At 52.5% G+C, this 20,060-nt stretch overlaps 1 protein-coding gene across 1 annotated transcript in view; it reads right to left on the bottom strand.

The window, feature by feature from the left end:
- Positions 1–1,398: 1,398 nt before the first annotated feature.
- Positions 1,399–20,060, bottom strand: part of LOC140348331 (protein FAM171B-like) — a 35,436-nt gene continuing 16,774 nt past the window's right edge. Inside the window, exons 4-10 of the mRNA XM_072434328.1 lie at positions 19,616–19,849; positions 11,226–11,318; positions 10,865–11,026; positions 10,588–10,755; positions 8,584–8,700; positions 8,157–8,274; positions 1,399–2,254 (exon numbers count right to left, since the gene is read on the bottom strand). Of these exons, the coding sequence (XP_072290429.1) occupies positions 1,510–2,254; positions 8,157–8,274; positions 8,584–8,700; positions 10,588–10,755; positions 10,865–11,026; positions 11,226–11,318; positions 19,616–19,849 (1,637 nt within the window). The 3' untranslated portion in view covers positions 1,399–1,509. The remainder of the gene's footprint in view (positions 2,255–8,156; positions 8,275–8,583; positions 8,701–10,587; positions 10,756–10,864; positions 11,027–11,225; positions 11,319–19,615; positions 19,850–20,060) is intronic.

The following is a 20,060-nucleotide window of genomic DNA, read 5'->3' on the forward strand; positions in this document are numbered from 1 at the left end:
CTTCACATCGTCACGGTGATGATGCATGATGCACGTTCTCCACATCGTCACGGTGATGATGCATGATGCACGTTCTCCACATCGTCACGGTGATGATGTACGTTCTTCACATCGTCACGGTGATGATGCATGATGCACGTTCTCCACATCGTCACGGTGATGATGCACGTTCTCCACATCGTCAGGACAAATAAAGCACCAGAATCACAGCGTTACTTAATCTAGAACAGTTTTTATTTCAGTTATCACAAGTTCAACACTACGTACAAAAGGTCAATACAAAATACAATAAAATACAATAAAATAATGCATTATCCGTTATTACAAAGTTTCAGTTAAATAGATTAGTGCAAGAGGGGGTTGAGTTAGAACTCTGGCTCAAATCAAAGAAAAAACATAAAAATAAAATAATCATGATCGTTCTGGAGACGCTTTAATACGAGGTTCGTTTGTTCAAGTGTTTATGACCTTAAAAAAGTGGTTAAGAAGTGTGAGGGGGCGCGGTCTGAACAGGTGTTAGAGGGCGCGGTCTGAACAGGTTTGAGGGGGCGCGGTCTGAACAGGTGTAAGGGGGCGTGGTCTTAACAGATGTGAAGGGGCGCGGTCTTAACAGGTGTGAGGGGGCGCCATCTGAACAGGTGTGAGGGGGCGTGGTCTGAACAGGTGTGAGGGGGCGCGGTCTGAACAGGTGTGAGGGGGCGCGGTCTGAACAGGTGTGAGGGGGCGCGGTCTGAACAAGTGTAAGGGGGCGTGGTCTTAACAGATGTGAAGGGGCGCGGTCTTAACAGGTGTGAGTGGGCGCCGTCTGAACAGGTGTGAGGGGGCGTGGTCTGAACAGGTGTGAGGGGGCGCGGTCTGAACAGGTGTGAGGGGGCGCGGTCTGAACAGGTGTGAGGGGACGCGGTCTGAACAGGTGTGAGGGGGCGCGGTCTGAACAGGTGTGAAGGGGTGCGGTCTGAACAAGTATAAGGGGGCGTGGTCTGAAGTGGGCGTATAGGAAATGCAACTTTTTCCCTCTTTTAAGACGTTTCCTGGCGAATCACGTTTATTTTAAGCACAACTAGTTCAAATCGATGCCTCAGAATCAGCTTTTCCACATTAAAATGAATGTGTGACGAGGAGTAAAACATGCGAGAAGAAAACCAAACTGCAGGCACGGTTTGAACGAGAAAATTAGTGTTTTTTTTAACATTTTGGCCGAACGTCGTCGTCCGATAAAACATGGCTGAAGCTCCACGAACCGCCTCACCGTCCGCACAGACCCTCACCGTCCGCACGGACTCTCGCCATCCGCACGGACTCTCGCCGTCCGCACAGACCCTCACCGTCCGCACGGACTCTCGCCGTCCGCACAGACCCTCGCCGTCCGCACGGTCTCTCGCCGTCCGCACAGACCCTCGCCGTCCGCACGGCCTCTCGCCGTCCGCATAGACCCTCACCGTCCGCACGGACTCTCGCCGTCCGCACGGCCTCTCGCCGTCCGCACAGACCCTCACCGTCCGCACAGCCTCACTCCGTCTCGTCATTCTCTTGCTCATCTCTGGACTTCTTCACGAAGGTGGCGTTCCTCTCCAGTTTGACCTGGCGTTTGGCGTGGTTCCCCTCGCTCAGGTCCAGCCCGGAGTCCAGGCTGCTGTCTGCCTCCCTCCGCCTCCTCTGCTCCTCCACGTTGTACCTGATCTCCGCCGCCGGCTTGCCCTCCAGCGACACGAACCACGCCCTCGGACCCTGCGCCGCCGCCACCGCCGTTTGCCCGAGCGTTCCCGGCTCGGACACCGACTCGGGAAAACCGCCCTGTGCCCTGGACTTCGCCTCGGACCTCTCGGCGGCGTCCTCTGCGCGTTCTTCAGCGACGTGGGCGTTTCCCGTCCCGTTGTCCCGTGCGTCCTCGGCGCCCATCCGTGGCAGCGACGCGGATTTGCTCCACGGCTGCTCGTCGACGCGAACGAAGGCGGGCGCGCGCAGGACGGCCATGGGCTGGTTGTAGAAGAAGAAGCCGTTCCCGAACGCCCGCGTCCCGTCGTGTGGTTGCTGTTCGGGACGGTTCAGATTTATAGCGACCGCGGCGTCTCTGTCGCGAGGAGGCTCCGCGTTGGCGTCGTAATTCGCGCCGTGGCGTTCGACCCCGGCGTTCGAGAGTAAAAGCGTGTGGTCTTCACACGTGGACGTGCTCTGGTCCTTCACCGACAGGAGCGGGTTCACCGACAGAAGTGGGTTCACCGCCGGACGCCGCGACTTGTCTTTACGAGAAGCGCTGAGGAAGACACAAGACAAGAAGGTGTAAGATGCTATTCAACACCAGAGACAAGACCGTGAGAGACGAGACCGTGAGAGACGCGACCGTGAGAGACGCGACCGTGAGAGAAGAGACCGTGAGAGACGCAACCGTGAGAGACGAGACCGTGAGAGACGAGACCGTGAGAGACGAGACCGTGAGAGACGCAACCGTGAGAGACGCGATCGTGAGAGACGACTGTGAGAGACGCGATCGTGAGAGAAGAGACCGTGAGAGACGCAACCGTGAGAGACGAGACCGTGAGAGACGAGACCGTGAGAGACGCGATCGTGAGAGACGACTGTGAGAGACGCGATCGTGAGAGAAGAGACCGTGAGAGACGCAACCGTGAGAGACGAGACCGTGAGAGACGAGACCGTGAGAGACGCAACCGTGAGAGACGCGATCGTGAGAGACGCGACCGTGAGAGATGCGACCGTGAGAGGCGAGACCGTGAGAGACGAAACCGTGAGAGACGCGATCGTGAGAGACGACTGTGAGAGATGCGATCGTGAGAGACGCGACCGTGAGAGACGAGACCGTGAGAGACGAGACCGTGAGAGACGCGACCGTGAGACACGACCGTGAGAGACGAGACCGTGAGAGACGACTGTGAGAGACGCGATCGTGAGAGAAGAGACCGTGAGAGACGAGACCGTGAGAGACGAGACCGTGAGAGACGACTGTGAGAGATGCGATCGTGAGAGACGAGACCGTGAGAGACGAGACCGTAAGAGACGAGACCGTGAGAGACGCGACCGTGAGAGACGCGACCGTGAGAGACGAGACCGTGAGAGACGACTGTGAGAGACGCAATCGTGAGAGAAGAGACCGTGAGAGACGAGACCGTGAGAGACACGACCGTGAGAGACGCGACCGTGAGAGACGCGACCATGAGAGACGAGACCGTGAGAGACGAGACCGTGAGAGACGACTGTGAGAGACGCGATCGTGAGAGTAGAAACCGTGAGAGACGAGACCGTGAGAGACGACTGTGAGAGACGCGATCGTGAGAGAAGAGACCGTGAGAGACGAGACCGTGAGAGACGCGACCGTGAGAGACGAGACCGTGAGAGACGCGACCGTGAGAGACGCGACCGTGAGAGACAAGACCGTGAGAGACGCAATCGTGAAAGACTAGACCGTGAGAGACGAGACCGTGAGAGACGCGACCGTGAGAGACAAGACCGTGAGAGACAAGACCGTGAGAGACACGATCGTGAAAGACAAGACCGTGAGAGACGAGACCGTGAGAGACGCGACCGTGAGAGACGAGACCGTGAGAGACGCGACCGTGAGAGACTGTCATGGAATTAGACATACACCAATGCTATTCCTTAACACACAGAGAACACAATTCAACTTAGAATATAAAACGACACAGAAACGTCAGACTTTTGTGCAGCTGCATAGGAAAAACCGTGTCACCAAGGCTGCTGTAAGCAACACGATAGCCCTCCTTGGTCTCACGACGTTTTTTCTCATGCAGGTTGGTTTTATTAGATATTATGGAATAGGCGGGTCACATTTCTCATTGGTCAGCTTCACATCAAGGCACTTGTCTTTTACAACAGTTGGTATTTTCCGTAGAGATAAAGCATGGGTAATGTTTACCTAACTCCCCTGGGGTGTTACCCCCCTCCCTAGGGGTAAACATTCCTCTGGCCCATCTTTACGATACCTTCACAAATGCAGTTTTTCACATATGCCATTTTTCTCTTAGACTAATTATGCTGATAAAATACATCACAGAAATATAATCATATATTTACATTTCATCACAGAGACGAGACCGTGAGAGACGATACCGTGAGAGACGCGATCGTGAGAGACGCGACCGTGAGAGACGAGACCGTGAGAGACGAGACCGTGAGAGACGAGACCGTGAGAGATGACTGTAAGAGACGCGACCGTGAGAGAGACGCGACCGTGAGAGAGACGCGACCGTGAGAGAGACGCGACCGTGAGAGAGACGCGACCGTGAGAGAGACGCGACCGTGAGAGACGCGACCGTGAGAGAGACGCGACCGTGAGAGACGCGACCGTGTGAGAGACGCGACCGTGAGAGAGACGCGACCGTGAGAGAGACGCGACCGTGAGAGAGACGCGACCGTGAGAGAGACGCGACCTTTAGAGAGACGCGACCGTGTGAGAGACGCGACCGTGTGAGAGACGCGACCGTGAGAGACGCGACCGTGAGAGACGCGACCGTGAGAGACGCGACCGTGAGAGAGACGCGACCGTGAGAGACGCGACCGTGTGAGAGACGCGACCGTGAGAGACGCGACCGTGAGAGACGAGACCGTGAGAGACGAGACCGTGAGAGACGCGACATGAGAGCCGAGACCGTGAGAGACGAGACCGTGAGAGACGTCTGTGAGAGACGCGACCGTGAAAGACGCGACCGTGTGAGAGACAAGACCATGAGAGACGCGACCGTGAGAGACGCGACCGTGAGAGACGCGACCGTGAGAGAGACGCGACCATGAGAGACGCGACCGTGTGAGAGACGCGACCGTGAGAGACGCGACCGTGAGAGACGCGACCGTGAGAGAGACGCGACCGTGAGAGACGCGACCGTGAGAGACGCGACCGTGAGAGACGCGACCGTGAGAGACGCGACCGTGAGAGCCGAGACCGTGAGAGACGAGACCGTGAGAGACGTCTGTGAGAGACGCGACCGTGAAAGACGCGACCGTGTGAGAGACAAGACCGTGAAAGACGAGACCGTGAGAGACGAGACCGTGAGAGACGAGACCGTGAGAGACGCGACATGAGAGCCGAGACCGTGAGAGACGAGACCGTGAGAGACGTCTGTGAGAGACGTCTGTGAGAGACGCGACCGTGAAAGACGCGACCGTGTGAGAGACAAGACCATGAGAGACGCGACCGTGAGAGACGCGACCGTGAGAGACGCGACCGTGAGAGACGCGACCGTGTGAGAGACGCGACCGTGAGAGACGCGACCGTGAGAGACGAGACCGTGAGAGACGCGACCGTGTGAGAGACGCGACCGTGAGAGACGCGACCGTGAGAGACGAGACCGTGAGAGACGCGACCGTGTGAGAGACGCGACCGTGAGAGACGCGACCGTGAAAGACGAGACCGTGAGAGACGAGACCGTGAGAGACGAGACCGTGAGAGACGAGACCGTGAGAGACGCGACGTGTCCTGTGTTTGTCCCGTGTTTGTCCCGTGTTTGTCTGCACATGAACATGTCAATCACACGTGACAAAAGCCGCTTCATCACGTTTAGAAAAGACGCTGAGTCGACGTAAAGAACATTTTCAGTTTTCTCTTTGGTTCTAAAGCAGCTGCAGCTTCAGAGGAACATGGAATATTTATGAAGCATCAGCCGCATAAATAATATGTGAGCAGCCCAGGGACACGGTAACCTACATGTGACATGTGACCGCCCATGTGACCGCACACGTGACCGCCCATGTGACCGCACATGTGACCGCACACGTGACCGCACACGTGACCGCACACGTGACCGCATATGTGACCGCACACGTGACCGCACATGTGACCGCAGACGTGACCGCCCATGTGACCGCACACGTGACCGCACACGTGACCGCACACGTGACCGCCCATGTGACCGCACATGTGACCGCACACGTGACCGCACACGTGACCGCACACGTGACCGCACACGTGACCGCACATGTGACCGCACATGTGACCGCACACGTGACCGCCCATGTGACCGCACACGTGACCGCCCATGTGACCGCACATGTGACCGCACATGTGACCGCAGACGTGACCGCACATGTGACCGCACACGTGACCGCCCATGTGACCGCACATGTGACCGCACACGTGACCGCACACGTGACCGCATATGTGACCGCACACATGACCGCACATGTGACCGCAGACGTGACCGCCCATGTGACCGCACACGTGACCGCACACGTGACCGCACACGTGACCGCCCATGTGACCGCACATGTGACCGCACACGTGACCGCACACGTGACCGCACATGTGACCGCACACGTGACCGCCCATGTGACCGCACACGTGACCGCCCATGTGACCGCACACGTGACCGCCCATGTGACCGCACATGTGACCGCACATGTGACCGCAGACGTGACCGCACATGTGACCGCACACGTGACCGCCCATGTGACCGCACATGTGACCGCACACGTGACCGCACACGTGACCGCATATGTGACCGCACACGTGACCGCATATGTGACCGCACACGTGACCGCACATGTGACCGCAGACGTGACCGCACACGTGACCGCACACGTGACCGCATATGTGACCGCACATGTGACCGCACACGTGACCGCACACGTGACCGCAGACGTGACCGCACACGTGACCGCACACGTGACCGCACATGTGACCGCACATGTGACCGCAGACGTGACCGCACACGTGACCGCACACGTGACCGCACATGTGACCGCACATGTGACCGCACACGTGACCGCACACGTGACCGCACACGTGACCGCATATGTGACCGCACACGTGACCGCACATGTGACCGCAGACGTGACCGCCCATGTGACCGCACACGTGACCGCACACGTGACCGCACACGTGACCGCCCATGTGACCGCACATGTGACCGCACACGTGACCGCACACGTGACCGCACACGTGACCGCACACGTGACCGCACATGTGACCGCACATGTGACCGCACACGTGACCGCCCATGTGACCGCACACGTGACCGCCCATGTGACCGCACATGTGACCGCACATGTGACCGCAGACGTGACCGCACATGTGACCGCACACGTGACCGCCCATGTGACCGCACATGTGACCGCACACGTGACCGCACACGTGACCGCATATGTGACCGCACACATGACCGCACATGTGACCGCAGACGTGACCGCCCATGTGACCGCACACGTGACCGCACACGTGACCGCACACGTGACCGCCCATGTGACCGCACATGTGACCGCACACGTGACCGCACACGTGACCGCACATGTGACCGCACACGTGACCGCCCATGTGACCGCACACGTGACCGCCCATGTGACCGCACACGTGACCGCCCATGTGACCGCACATGTGACCGCACATGTGACCGCAGACGTGACCGCACATGTGACCGCACACGTGACCGCCCATGTGACCGCACATGTGACCGCACACGTGACCGCACACGTGACCGCATATGTGACCGCACACGTGACCGCATATGTGACCGCACACGTGACCGCACATGTGACCGCAGACGTGACCGCCCATGTGACCGCACACGTGACCGCACACGTGACCGCACACGTGACCGCCCATGTGACCGCACATGTGACCGCAGACGTGACCGCCCATGTGACCGCACACGTGACCGCACACGTGACCGCACACGTGACCGCACACGTGACCGCACATGTGACCGCAGACGTGTGACCGCTTAGACGTGTGACCGCTCAGACGTGTGACCGCTCAGACGTGTGACCGCTCAGACGTGTGACCGTTCAGACGTGTGACCGCTCAGACGTGTGACCGCTCAGACGTGTGACCGCTTAGACGTGTGACCGCTTAGACGTGTGACCGCTCAGACGTGTGACCGTTCAGACGTGTGACCGCTCAGACGTGTGACCGCTCAGACGTGTGACCGTTCAGACGTGTGACCGCTCAGACGTGTGACCGCTCAGACGTGTGACCGCTTAGACGTGTGACCGCTTAGACGTGTGACCGCTCAGACGTGTGACCGCTCAGACGTGTGACCGCTCAGACGTGTGACCGCTCAGACGTGTGACCGCTCAGACGTGTGACCGCTCAGACGTGTGACCGCTCAGACGTGTGACCGTTCAGACGTGTGACCGCTCAGACGTGTGACCGCTCAGACGTGTGACCGCTCAGACGTGTGACCGCTCAGTACCTGGGATGGCACAGGAGCCCGAGCACGAGGCAAACAGCCACTGCCAGAGTCGAACCCAAAAGTATCATCAGGAACGAGCCGTGACGAAGGATGAAGTCCACCTGGTCCAGCCTGAATCCTAAAGGTCAGAACAGAGGTCAGAACACAAGGTCAAAACACGAGGTCAAAACACGAGGTCAGAACACGAGGTCAAAACACGAGGTCAGAACACGAGGTCAAAACACGAGGTCAGAACACGAGGTCAGAACACGAGGTCAAAACACGAGGTCAGAACACCAGGTCAGAACACGAGGTCAGAACACCAGGTCAGAACACGAGGTCAAAACACGAGGTCAGAACACCAGGTCAGAAGGTCAGAACAGAGGTCACAACAGAGGTCAGAAACATGGCTCTTACTCCTGCTGTAAGTGACTTTTAGTGGACAAACCTCTGGCGGGAGTGACAGGTGCTGCCATCCAGTGGCCGAGGTGCGGAGCTGTGAACGTCCACACAAGTCCCCCATCGAAGGACTCCACGGTGCCCAGACCGGCCCTCATCCAGCCCCCTGAGGACGAGGAGACACACACGAGGAGACACACAGTGAGACTCAGAGCGTCTCAAACAGATCTGTGTCCTCCTGAGGACAAGGAGACACACAGTGAGACTCAGAGCGTCTCAAAAAGATCTTTTTACCATCTAAAAAACATTGTCACAATCTAAACTATAGCGTGTAAACCGGACTTGGAGAGACTCCGTGCGTTTGTGTTTCATAACTGTGTTTCATGTTGAGCGTCGGTGATGTTGACGTGGGTGTTTTGTTCTTTTGAAGATGAAACGCTGCTGTTGAGTCCGTCGCTCCGAGGCTGAACGCAGAAGCTCAACACGTGCCAGAAGCAGCCGTGGAGACGTGACCTCTGATGACCTCTGATGACCTCTGATGACCTCTGATGAACCTCGGCTTTCACAGCTCTAAAAGGCATCGATTTCACCGGATCCTGGAGAACGTTCTCTCAGGGCTCAAAATAAACCACGGAACTACTGCAGTACATGTATCCTGCAGTATACATGTACTAGTATACATGTATCCTGCAGTACATGTATCCTGCAGTATACATGTACTAGTATACATGTATCCTGCAGTACATGTATCCTGCAGTATACATGTACTAGTATACATGTATCCTGCAGTACATGTATCCTGCAGTATACATGTACTAGTATACATGTATCCTGCAGTACATGTATCCTGCAGTATACATGTACTAGTATACATGTATCCAGCAGTACATGTATCCTGCAGGATACATGTACTAGTATACATGTATCCTGCAGTACATGTATCCTGCAGTACATGTATCCTGCAGGATACATGTACTAGTATACATGTATCCTGCAGTATTCATGTACTGCAGGATACATGTACTAGTATACATGTACTAGTATACATGTACCCTGTAGTACATGTATCCTGCAGTACATGTATCCTGCAGTATACATGTACTGCAGGATACATGTACTGCAGGATACATGTACTGCAGGATACATGTACTACAGGATACATGTATACTAGTACATGTATACTGCAGGATACATGTACTAGTATACATGTATCCTGCAGTACATGTATCCTGCAGTACATGTATCCTGCAGGATACATGTACTAGTATACATGTATCCTGCAGTATTCATGTACTGCAGGATACATGTACTAGTATACATGTACTAGTATACATGTACCCTGTAGTACATGTATCCTGCAGTACATGTATCCTGCAGTATACATGTACTGCAGGATACATGTACTGCAGGATACATGTACTGCAGGATACATGTACTACAGGATACATGTATACTAGTACATGTATACTGCAGGATACATGTACTGAAAGATACATGTACTGCAGAATACATGTACTGCAGGATACATGTACTGCAGGATACATATACTACAGGATACATGTATACTAGTACATGTATACTGCAGGATACATGTACTGAAAGATACATGTATTGCAGAATACATGTACGGCAGGATACATGTACTACAGGATACATGTATACTAGTACATGTATACTGCTGAATACATGTACTGCAAGATACATGTACTGCAGAATACATGTACTGCAGGATACATGTACTGCAGGATACATATACTACAGGATACATGTATACTAGTACATGTATACTGCTGAATACATGTACTGCAGAAAACATGTACTGCAGGATACATGTACTGCAGGATACATGTACTACAGGATACATGTAGACTAGTACATGTATACTGCAGGATACATGTACTGCAAGATACATGTACTGCTGAATACATGTACTGCAAGATACATGTACCGCAGTATCTTCTTCAGTATACACGTACTGCAGTATACATGTACTACTGAAGCCGATATTGCGTACCTGTGGGTGTGGTTGCGTACCTGTGGTGTGGTTGCGTACCTGTGGTGTGGTTGAGGCTCCAGGCCGGCACGTGCTCGCCCTCCTGCAGACCACAGCTCTCACACAGAGGGAGCCTCATGTGGACGGGACCAGAGACCAGAGAAGAGCCTGAGGTCAGGAGCTGCACCGAGGCCGAGGCCACAGGGGTCAACTCCACACACGAGAGTCCTGCAGACAACACACACACACACACACACACACACACGTTCAAGGACTGTTTCTGTTGTTTTTGTTTCATTGTGTATCTGTGTTTGGACAGTGACTCGTCCTGGTTTACCTGCGCTTGTGTGGACGATGCCCATGGTGTGGAGCAGGGTGCCCTCTGCTGCTGAGAGAGAGGGACTGTTCACGAAGGCTGTGACCGCCGACAGAGCCTCGTCTGTGGTCAGATTGAGCCCGGAGCTGGGCAACTGCAGCAGCGGCTCCACACCGGACGCCCCTGAGACCAACCACAGAGTCACGACGAGTCTAAACTGTTCTACCACAGAGTCACGACGAGTCAAAACTTTTCTACCGCAGAGTCACGACGAGTCTAAACTGTTCTACCGCAGAGTCACGACGAGTCAAAACTTTTCTACCGCAGAGTCACGACGAGTCAAAACAGTTCAGAGTCAGGACGGGTCAGAAGGGCGTGGCACCTGCTGATTGGCTGACAACCAGGACTGAGTCGTTGAACATCCACATGTTTCCGCGGTTCACTCGCAGCAGCCGCAGCGTCACCGAGGAAAAAACTGCAAAGGAAATGACGTTCAATAAATGATCTTTGAACGGTTCATGATGTCACTTCCTGGTTTGAAGATGTGACACAGACGGAAACGTTTAAATCATACAATATTTACAATTTGACAAATAATCACACTTGAAAACGCCTTTGTTTTGTGAACTTGTTTAAACTTCCATAAAAAAGATGCTTGTTGCAGATTTCCTCTGCATTTTTGACGGAACGGCGCTTTTTGATGACATCACAGAGGGATTTTCAACTTTTATTTGTCCAATTTTCTTCACAAACTGCAACTCGACCGATGTGAAACTGTGAAGACGAAACCACAGGGACGAACACGGGAGCCTGTCACGTGCGCCGGACGCCCCTCCCCTTCAGACGCCCCTCCCCTTCAGATGCCCCTCCCCTTCAGACGCCCCTCCCCTTCAGACGCCCCTCCCCTTCAGATGCCCCTCCCCTTCAGACGCCCCTCCCCTTCAGACGCCCCTCCCCTTCAGATGCCCCTCCCCTTCAGACGCCCCTCCCCTTCAGATTTTTTAACAATAAAATAAAAACAATCAGAGATAAATTAGATGAAATTACCCCCGCTATTAGCCCTGAACTAGCCCAAGCTGTAAATCTAACGTCCCATATAAATCCACCTGTAAACTTAGAAAGGTTCACAGCTGTTGATCAAGCAGAGATAACTTCAGCCATTATGTCCTCTAAAAGCTCAACTTGTGTCCTAGACCCCATTCCAAGCAGACTCCTCAAAGACATTCTTCCCCTAATTATAGACCCTATTCTTAATATAATAAATACTTCACTCCAAAGTGGCTATGTTCCACAGTCCTTCAAACATGCAGTCATTAAACCTCTTTTGAAAAAGCCTAATCTAGATCCCGACCTATTGGTAAACTACAGACCTATTTCAAATCTTCCCTTCGTCTCTAAAATCCTTGAAAAAGTTGTAGTAAAACAGCTTTGTCGCCACCTGCAGGACAATAACTTATTTGAAGTTTTCCAGTCAGGGTTCAGAGCCCACCACAGCACTGAAACTGCACTAGTTAAAGTCACAAATGATTTGTTATTAGCCGCTGACGATGGACTGGTCTCAATCCTGGTCCTGTTGGACCTCAGCGCAGCGTTTGACACCATTGACCACAACATTCTACTGCAGAGGTTAGAATGTGATGTAGGTGTTGGAGGAACAGCCCTCAGCTGGTTTAAATCCTATCTATCTGATAGGTTCCAATTTGTTAATGTAAACCAGAGCTCCTCACCAAGCTCTAAAGTAATTTACGGTGTGCCACAGGGTTCGGTACTCGGTCCAATTCTGTTTACTCTTTATATGCTACCATTAGGCAACATTATCAGAAAGCATGACATTAACTTCCACTGCTATGCAGATGACACTCAGCTGTATTTATCAATGAAACCTGATCAGAGCGATCAAGTAGACAGACTTAGTGCTTGTGTGAAGGAGATAAAAACCTGGATGACACTAAACTACCTGCTTCTTAACCCTGAAAAAACCGAGGTCATTGTGCTTGGCCCTAAGCATCTACGAGACGCTCTATCTGAGCAGATAGTCACACTGGACAATGTCAGTGTAGCCTCCAGTTCTACTGTAAGAAACCTTGGAGTCTTATTTGACCAGGAGCTCTCATTTAAAGCTCATTTAAATCAAGCTTGTAAAACAGCCTATTTCCATTTGCGCAACAAGAGCCAAAATCAGAAGAATCCTGCCTAAAAGTGATGCCGATCCATGCATTTGTAACGACTAGATTAGACTACTGTAACTCCCTGCTTGCAGCGTGTCCTAAAAGCTCCATAAAAAGCTTTCAACTGGTTCAAAATGCAGCAGCAAGATTACTAACAGGAACAAAAAGAAGAGAGCACATTACGCCAGTGCTGAAGTCTCTTCACTGGCTCCCCGTCGAGTCTAGAATCAAATTCAAAATTCTACTCTTGACCTACAAAGCCATAAATGACATGGCCCCATCCTACCTCAAAGATGCTATAGAACCATATCATCCAAACAGAGCTCTTCGCTCTCAGAATGCCGGCCTTCTGGTGGTGCCAAGAGTCTCTAAAAGTACTGTAGGAGGTAGAGCGTTTAGCTACCAAGCTCCTGTGTTATGGAATCAGCTCCCGACCCATGTTAAATATGCTGACACAGTCTCTTCATTTAAGTCCAGGCTTAAAACGTTCCTCTTCGAAATCGCTTATGGTCAGACTAGTTAGGAACAGAAAGATAAACCCACAGCTTTAGCTACGCTGCCCTAGCAGTAACTATGCTGGGGGAAGTATGACAGCTTGAGCACTATCCTCTTCTTCTGACTACTTATGCTATCAAACAATATTTATTTTTTGATTCCACTTGCAAACTGTTCACCGCTTTCTTTTTCTTTCTCTCACTCCTGAGGACCTGTGGACCCAGATGCCCCTCCCCTGGTGAAGTGGTCCCTGCCCTGTGTGGACGGTCCCTCATCTGCCTGAAGAGTGGGTCCAGCTCGCCTCCGACGGTCCCTCATCTGCCTGAAGAGTGGGTCCAGCTCCAGTCTCCTCGTGTCCGTCTGTGAGAGTCGGATCTCTCCTTCACTGGAACTCCTCCAGGTTTCTATGCTTTTTTCCCAAAGAGGTTTTTTTTGTAGTTTTTCCTGGCCGAGAAGGAGAGTCTAAGGACAGAGGACCCTGGGACATCGTCCCTCGCCACCACAGACATTGTCTGACTTCATCGCCACCACAGACATTGTTGATTCATTTCTCCCTGTGGCCCTCAGAGGCAACTGTTGTTGTGATTTTGGGCCTTACAAAAATAAATTGATTTGATTTGATTTGAGATGCCCCTCCCCTTCAGATGCCCCTCCCCTTCAGATGCCCCTCTCCTTCAGATGCCCCTCCCCTTCAGACGCCCCTCCCCTTCAGACGCCCCTCCCTTTCAGACGCCCCTCCCCTTCAGACGCCCCTCCCCTTCAGATGCCCCTCCCCTTCAGACGCCCCTCCCTTTCAGACGCCCCTCCCCTTCAGATGCCCCTCCCCCCCTTCAGATGCCCCTCTCCTTCAGATGCCCCTCCCCCCCTTCAGATGCCCCTCCCCCCCTTCAGATGCCCCTCTCCTTCAGATGCCCCTCCCCTTCAGACGCCCCTCCCCCCTTCAGATGCCCCTCCCCTTCACTTCAGATGCCCCTCCCCTTCAGATGCCCCTCCCCTTCAGACGCCCCTCCCCTTCAGACGCCCCTCCCCCCCTTCAGATGCCCCTCTCCTTCAGATGCCCCTCCCCCCATTCAGATGCCCCTCTCCTTCAGATGCCCCACCCCCCTTCAGATGCCCCTCCCCTTCAGATGCCCCTCCCCTTCAGATGCCCCTTTCCTTAAGATGCCCCTCCCCTTCAGATGCCCCTCTCCTTCAGATGCCCCTCCCCTTCTCCTGCGTCCCAGAAGCGTTCAGACGCAGCGGGTCAAACGTCTCTGGTCAGATGATTCGGCCGGTTATGATTGGAGCGATGGCGACAGTGAGTGTGACTGGCTCCCCCCGGTGTCGGCTGTGAAGTACTGCAACCTCCATATTATTGCACCGATTCAATCTACTTTTTGTCACAATAGTTAAAGTTACGTTCAAACAAATGCTTTAATGCGTTGGTCAAACTCTGGCAAAATAAAGACTTCACAGAGACAAACCCGGAGGAAATCGAGGCCAATTTAGACTGAAAACGGAAAAATCATGAAATAAAAAGATTGGATTGTGTTTCTGTTTTTATTGAACATAATAAAGAAACGATTGTGTCATGTGACTCTGCAGGAGAACGAAATGATCGGGAAAAACATCGTGGACTTTCCCTTTGCAGAGCGAGACGACGGCTGCGTCTGAGGGAGCCACATCACGCCATGTTTACGCATCGCGTCACGTACACGGCGCTGTGCAGTGGGACATTGTTCTCGCTCTCTGTGGAACATCGGACTAACGAGTCTTCTGCTCGGCTGCACGCCGAGGCGCTCCATGTCCGCCGCCGCGCAGCAAAAGAACGAATCACCGAGCAGCAAGTGTGACAGAGCTGAGGACGCCGTGTGACCTCTGTCGCCGTGCCAACCGGTGCCAACACTCTGTCGCCGTGCCAACCGGTGCCAACACTCTGAGGCCGGAAATGTTCGTGAATTCAATCAAAAATGCTCGTTATATTTGAGGATTAGCGCCGGGACGAGAAACGAAACTCGCGTCATTTATCGAGCCGTTTGTAGTTCACAGTCGTGTTTTAGATCCGTTTTATACGTTTGCCGTCGTCGTGGCAACGCGTCTCGTTAGATTCAACTGACCGACATTGACCCTTTTTCTGTGAGAGTGAAAAGTCTTTAAGCCACAGTCTTAAAGGGAAGTGACATCACACCAGGGGCACTCGTACAGGAAGTGACATCACACCAGGGACACTCATACAGGAAGTGACATCACACTAGGGCACTCGTACAGGAAGTGACATCACACCATGAACACTTGTACAGGAAGTGACATCACACTAGGGGCACTCGTACAGGAAGTGACATCATACCAGGGACACTCATACAGGAAGTGACATCACACCAGGGACACTCATACAGGAAGTGACATCACACCAGGGACACTCATACAGGAAGTGACATCACACCAGGGACACTCATACAGGAAGTGACATCACACCAGGAACACTCATACAGGAAGTGACATCACACCAGGGATACTCATACAGGAAGTGACATCACACCAGGGACACTCATAAAGGAAGTGATATCATACCAGGGACACTCATACAGGAAGTGACATCACACCAGGGACACTCATACAGGAAGTGACATCACACCAGGGACACTCATACAGGAAGTGACATCACACCAGGAACACTCATACAGGAAGTGACATCACACCAGGGACACTCATACAGGAAGTGACATCACACCAGGGACACTCATACAGGAAGTGACATCACACCAAGGACACTCATACAGGAAGTGACATCACACAAGGGACACTCATACAGGAAGTGACATCACACCAGGGGCACTCGTACAGGAAGTGACATCATACCAGGGACACTCATACAGGAAGTGACATCACACAAGGGACACTCATACAGGAAGTGACATCACACCAGGGACACTCATACAGGAAGTGACATCACACCAGGGACACTCATACAGGAAGTGACATCACACCAGGGACACTCATACAGGAAGTGACATCACACCAGGAACACTCATACAGGAAGTGACATCACACCAGGGATACTCATACAGGAAGTGACATCACACCAGGGACACTCATAAAGGAAGTGATATCATACCAGGGACACTCATACAGGAAGTGACATCACACCAAGGACACTCATACAGGAAGTGACATCACACAAGGGACACTCATACAGGATATTACATCACACCAGGGACACTCATACAGGAAGTGACATCACACCAGGGACACTCATACAGGAAGTGACATCACACCAGGAACACTCATACAGGAAGTGACATCACACCAGGGACACTCATACAGGAAGTGACATCACACCAGGGACACTCATACAGGAAGTGACATCACACCAGGGACACTCATACAGGAAGTGACATCACACCAGGGACACTCATACAGGAAGTGACATCACACCAAGGACACTCATACAGGAAGTGACATCACACAAGGGACACTCATACAGGAAGTGACATCACACCAGGGGCACTCGTACAGGAAGTGACATCATACCAGGGACACTCATACAGGAAGTGACATCACACAAGGGACACTCATACAGGAAGTGACATCACACCAGGGACACTCATACAGGAAGTGACATCACACCAGGGACACTCATACAGGAAGTGACATCACACCAGGGACACTCATACAGGAAGTGACATCACACCAGGAACACTCATACAGGAAGTGACATCACACCAGGGACACTCATACAGGAAGTGACATCACACTAGGGACACTCATACAGGAAGTGACATCACACCAGGGACACTCATACAGGAAGTGACATCACACCAGGGACACTCATACAGGAAGTGACATCACACCAGGGACACTCACACAGGAAGTGATATCACACTAGGGACACTCACACAGGAAGTGATATCATACCAGGGACACTCATACAGGAAGTGACATCACACCAGGGGCACTCGTACAGGAAGTGACATCATACCAGGGACACTCATACAGGAAGTGACATCACACAAGGGACACTCATACAGGAAGTGACATCACACCAGGGACACTCATACAGGAAGTGACATCACACCAGGGACACTCATACAGGAAGTGACATCACACCAGGGACACTCATACAGGAAGTGACATCACACCAGGAACACTCATACAGGAAGTGACTTCACACCAGGGATACTCATACAGGAAGTGACATCACACCAGGGACACTCATACAGGAAGTGACATCACACCAGGGACACTCATAAAGGAAGTGATATCATACCAGGGACACTCATACAGGAAGTGACATCACACCAAGGACACTCATACAGGAAGTGACATCACACAAGGGACACTCATACAGGATATTACATCACACCAGGGACACTCATACAGGAAGTGACATCACACCAGGGACACTCATACAGGAAGTGACATCACACCAGGAACACTCATACAGGAAGTGACATCACACCAGGGACACTCATACAGGAAGTGACATCACACCAGGGACACTCATACAGGAAGTGACATCACACCAGGGACACTCATACAGGAAGTGACATCACACCAGGGACACTCATACAGGAAGTGACATCACACCAGGGACACTCATACAGGAAGTGACATCACACCAAGGACACTCATACAGGAAGTGACATCACACAAGGGACACTCATACAGGAAGTGACATCACACCAGGGGCACTCGTACAGGAAGTGACATCATACCAGGGACACTCATACAGGAAGTGACATCACACCAGGGACACTCATAAAGGAAGTGATATCATACCAGGGACACTCATACAGGAAGTGACATCACACCAAGGACACTCATACAGGAAGTGACATCACACAAGGGACACTCATACAGGATATTACATCACACCAGGGACACTCATACAGGAAGTGACATCACACCAGGGACACTCATACAGGAAGTGACATCACACCAGGAACACTCATACAGGAAGTGACATCACACCAGGGACACTCATACAGGAAGTGACATCACACCAGGGACACTCATACAGGAAGTGACATCACACCAGGGACACTCATACAGGAAGTGACATCACACCAGGGACACTCATACAGGAAGTGACATCACACCAAGGACACTCATACAGGAAGTGACATCACACAAGGGACACTCATACAGGAAGTGACATCACACCAGGGGCACTCGTACAGGAAGTGACATCATACCAGGGACACTCATACAGGAAGTGACATCACACAAGGGACACTCATACAGGAAGTGACATCACACCAGGGACACTCATACAGGAAGTGACATCACACCAGGGACACTCATACAGGAAGTGACATCACACCAGGGACACTCATACAGGAAGTGACATCACACCAGGAACACTCATACAGGAAGTGACATCACACCAGGGACACTCATACAGGAAGTGACATCACACTAGGGACACTCATACAGGAAGTGACATCACACCAGGGACACTCATACAGGAAGTGACATCACACCAGGGACACTCATACAGGAAGTGACATCACACTAGGGACACTCACACAGGAAGTGATATCATACCAGGGACACTCATACAGGAAGTGACATCACACCAGGGACACTCATACAGGAAGTGACATCACACCAGGGACACTCATACAGGAAGTGACATCACACCAGGGACACTCATACAGGAAGTGACATCACACCACTCATTCCAGTCAAACTATTCAGAATTTCCACAAAGAAACAACTTTTTCACTCTCAACATTAATTCAAAGACATAAAGTCGCTCTCACATATTTGTATTTGTCAAAGTAAAATAACAGTGACATTAGATGAGTTTTGGCCCAGTGTTTGATGGGTAATTTCCTAGTGTGATGTCATCAATTCCAAACAGGAAGTGAAATTATAAACCTAAACCTTTCTGTGATAACATTTTCATATTTTTAGAACATTTCAAAATAAATGTATCTAAACTGCATCAAGTTCAATGAGTCATCCGACCTATAGGGGGCGCTTTACATTGGGTTTTTATTACATTTAGGGCTGAAATGAGGACGTTTGACATCTGATTTTCTGCAACATATCACTGTAAAACACTGTAATACTTTCAAACCCGTTTCCATGGCAACACTGACATGAGACATTCCCCTCTCCGTACCTGGCGTCCGGTGAGTGGTCAGCGGCAGGAGAGCGGTCACGTAGCGCTCTTTGGCGGCCACCGCGGACACGACGGCGCCGGTCCGGTGCGGGACGCGGAACCGGACCTCACCGTCCTCCCGAGTCCGAGCGCTGACGGCGCGGCTGAAGTCCACGTAGACGTGCACGGACGCGCCGCCCACGGGCTGACCGCTCAGAGAGTCCACCACGCGCAGCTTCAGGGCGAACGCCGGCGCTGCGGGAGGACACGAGGACCGGTCAGACACTAGGACACGCTCAGAGGGATCGAGGACCGGTCAGACACTAGGACACGCTCAGAGGGAACGAGGACCGGTCAGACACTAGGACACGCTCAGAGGGATCGAGGACCGGTCAGACACTAGGACACGCTCAGAGAGAACGAGGACCGGTCAGACACTAGGACACGCTCAGAGGGATCGAGGACC

Source organism: Eucyclogobius newberryi, unplaced genomic scaffold, assembly GCF_026437365.1.
Source record: "Eucyclogobius newberryi isolate DKJ021-1_F unplaced genomic scaffold, fEucNew1.0.hap1 SCAF_67, whole genome shotgun sequence".
Lineage (NCBI taxonomy): Eukaryota > Metazoa > Chordata > Actinopteri > Gobiiformes > Gobiidae > Eucyclogobius > Eucyclogobius newberryi.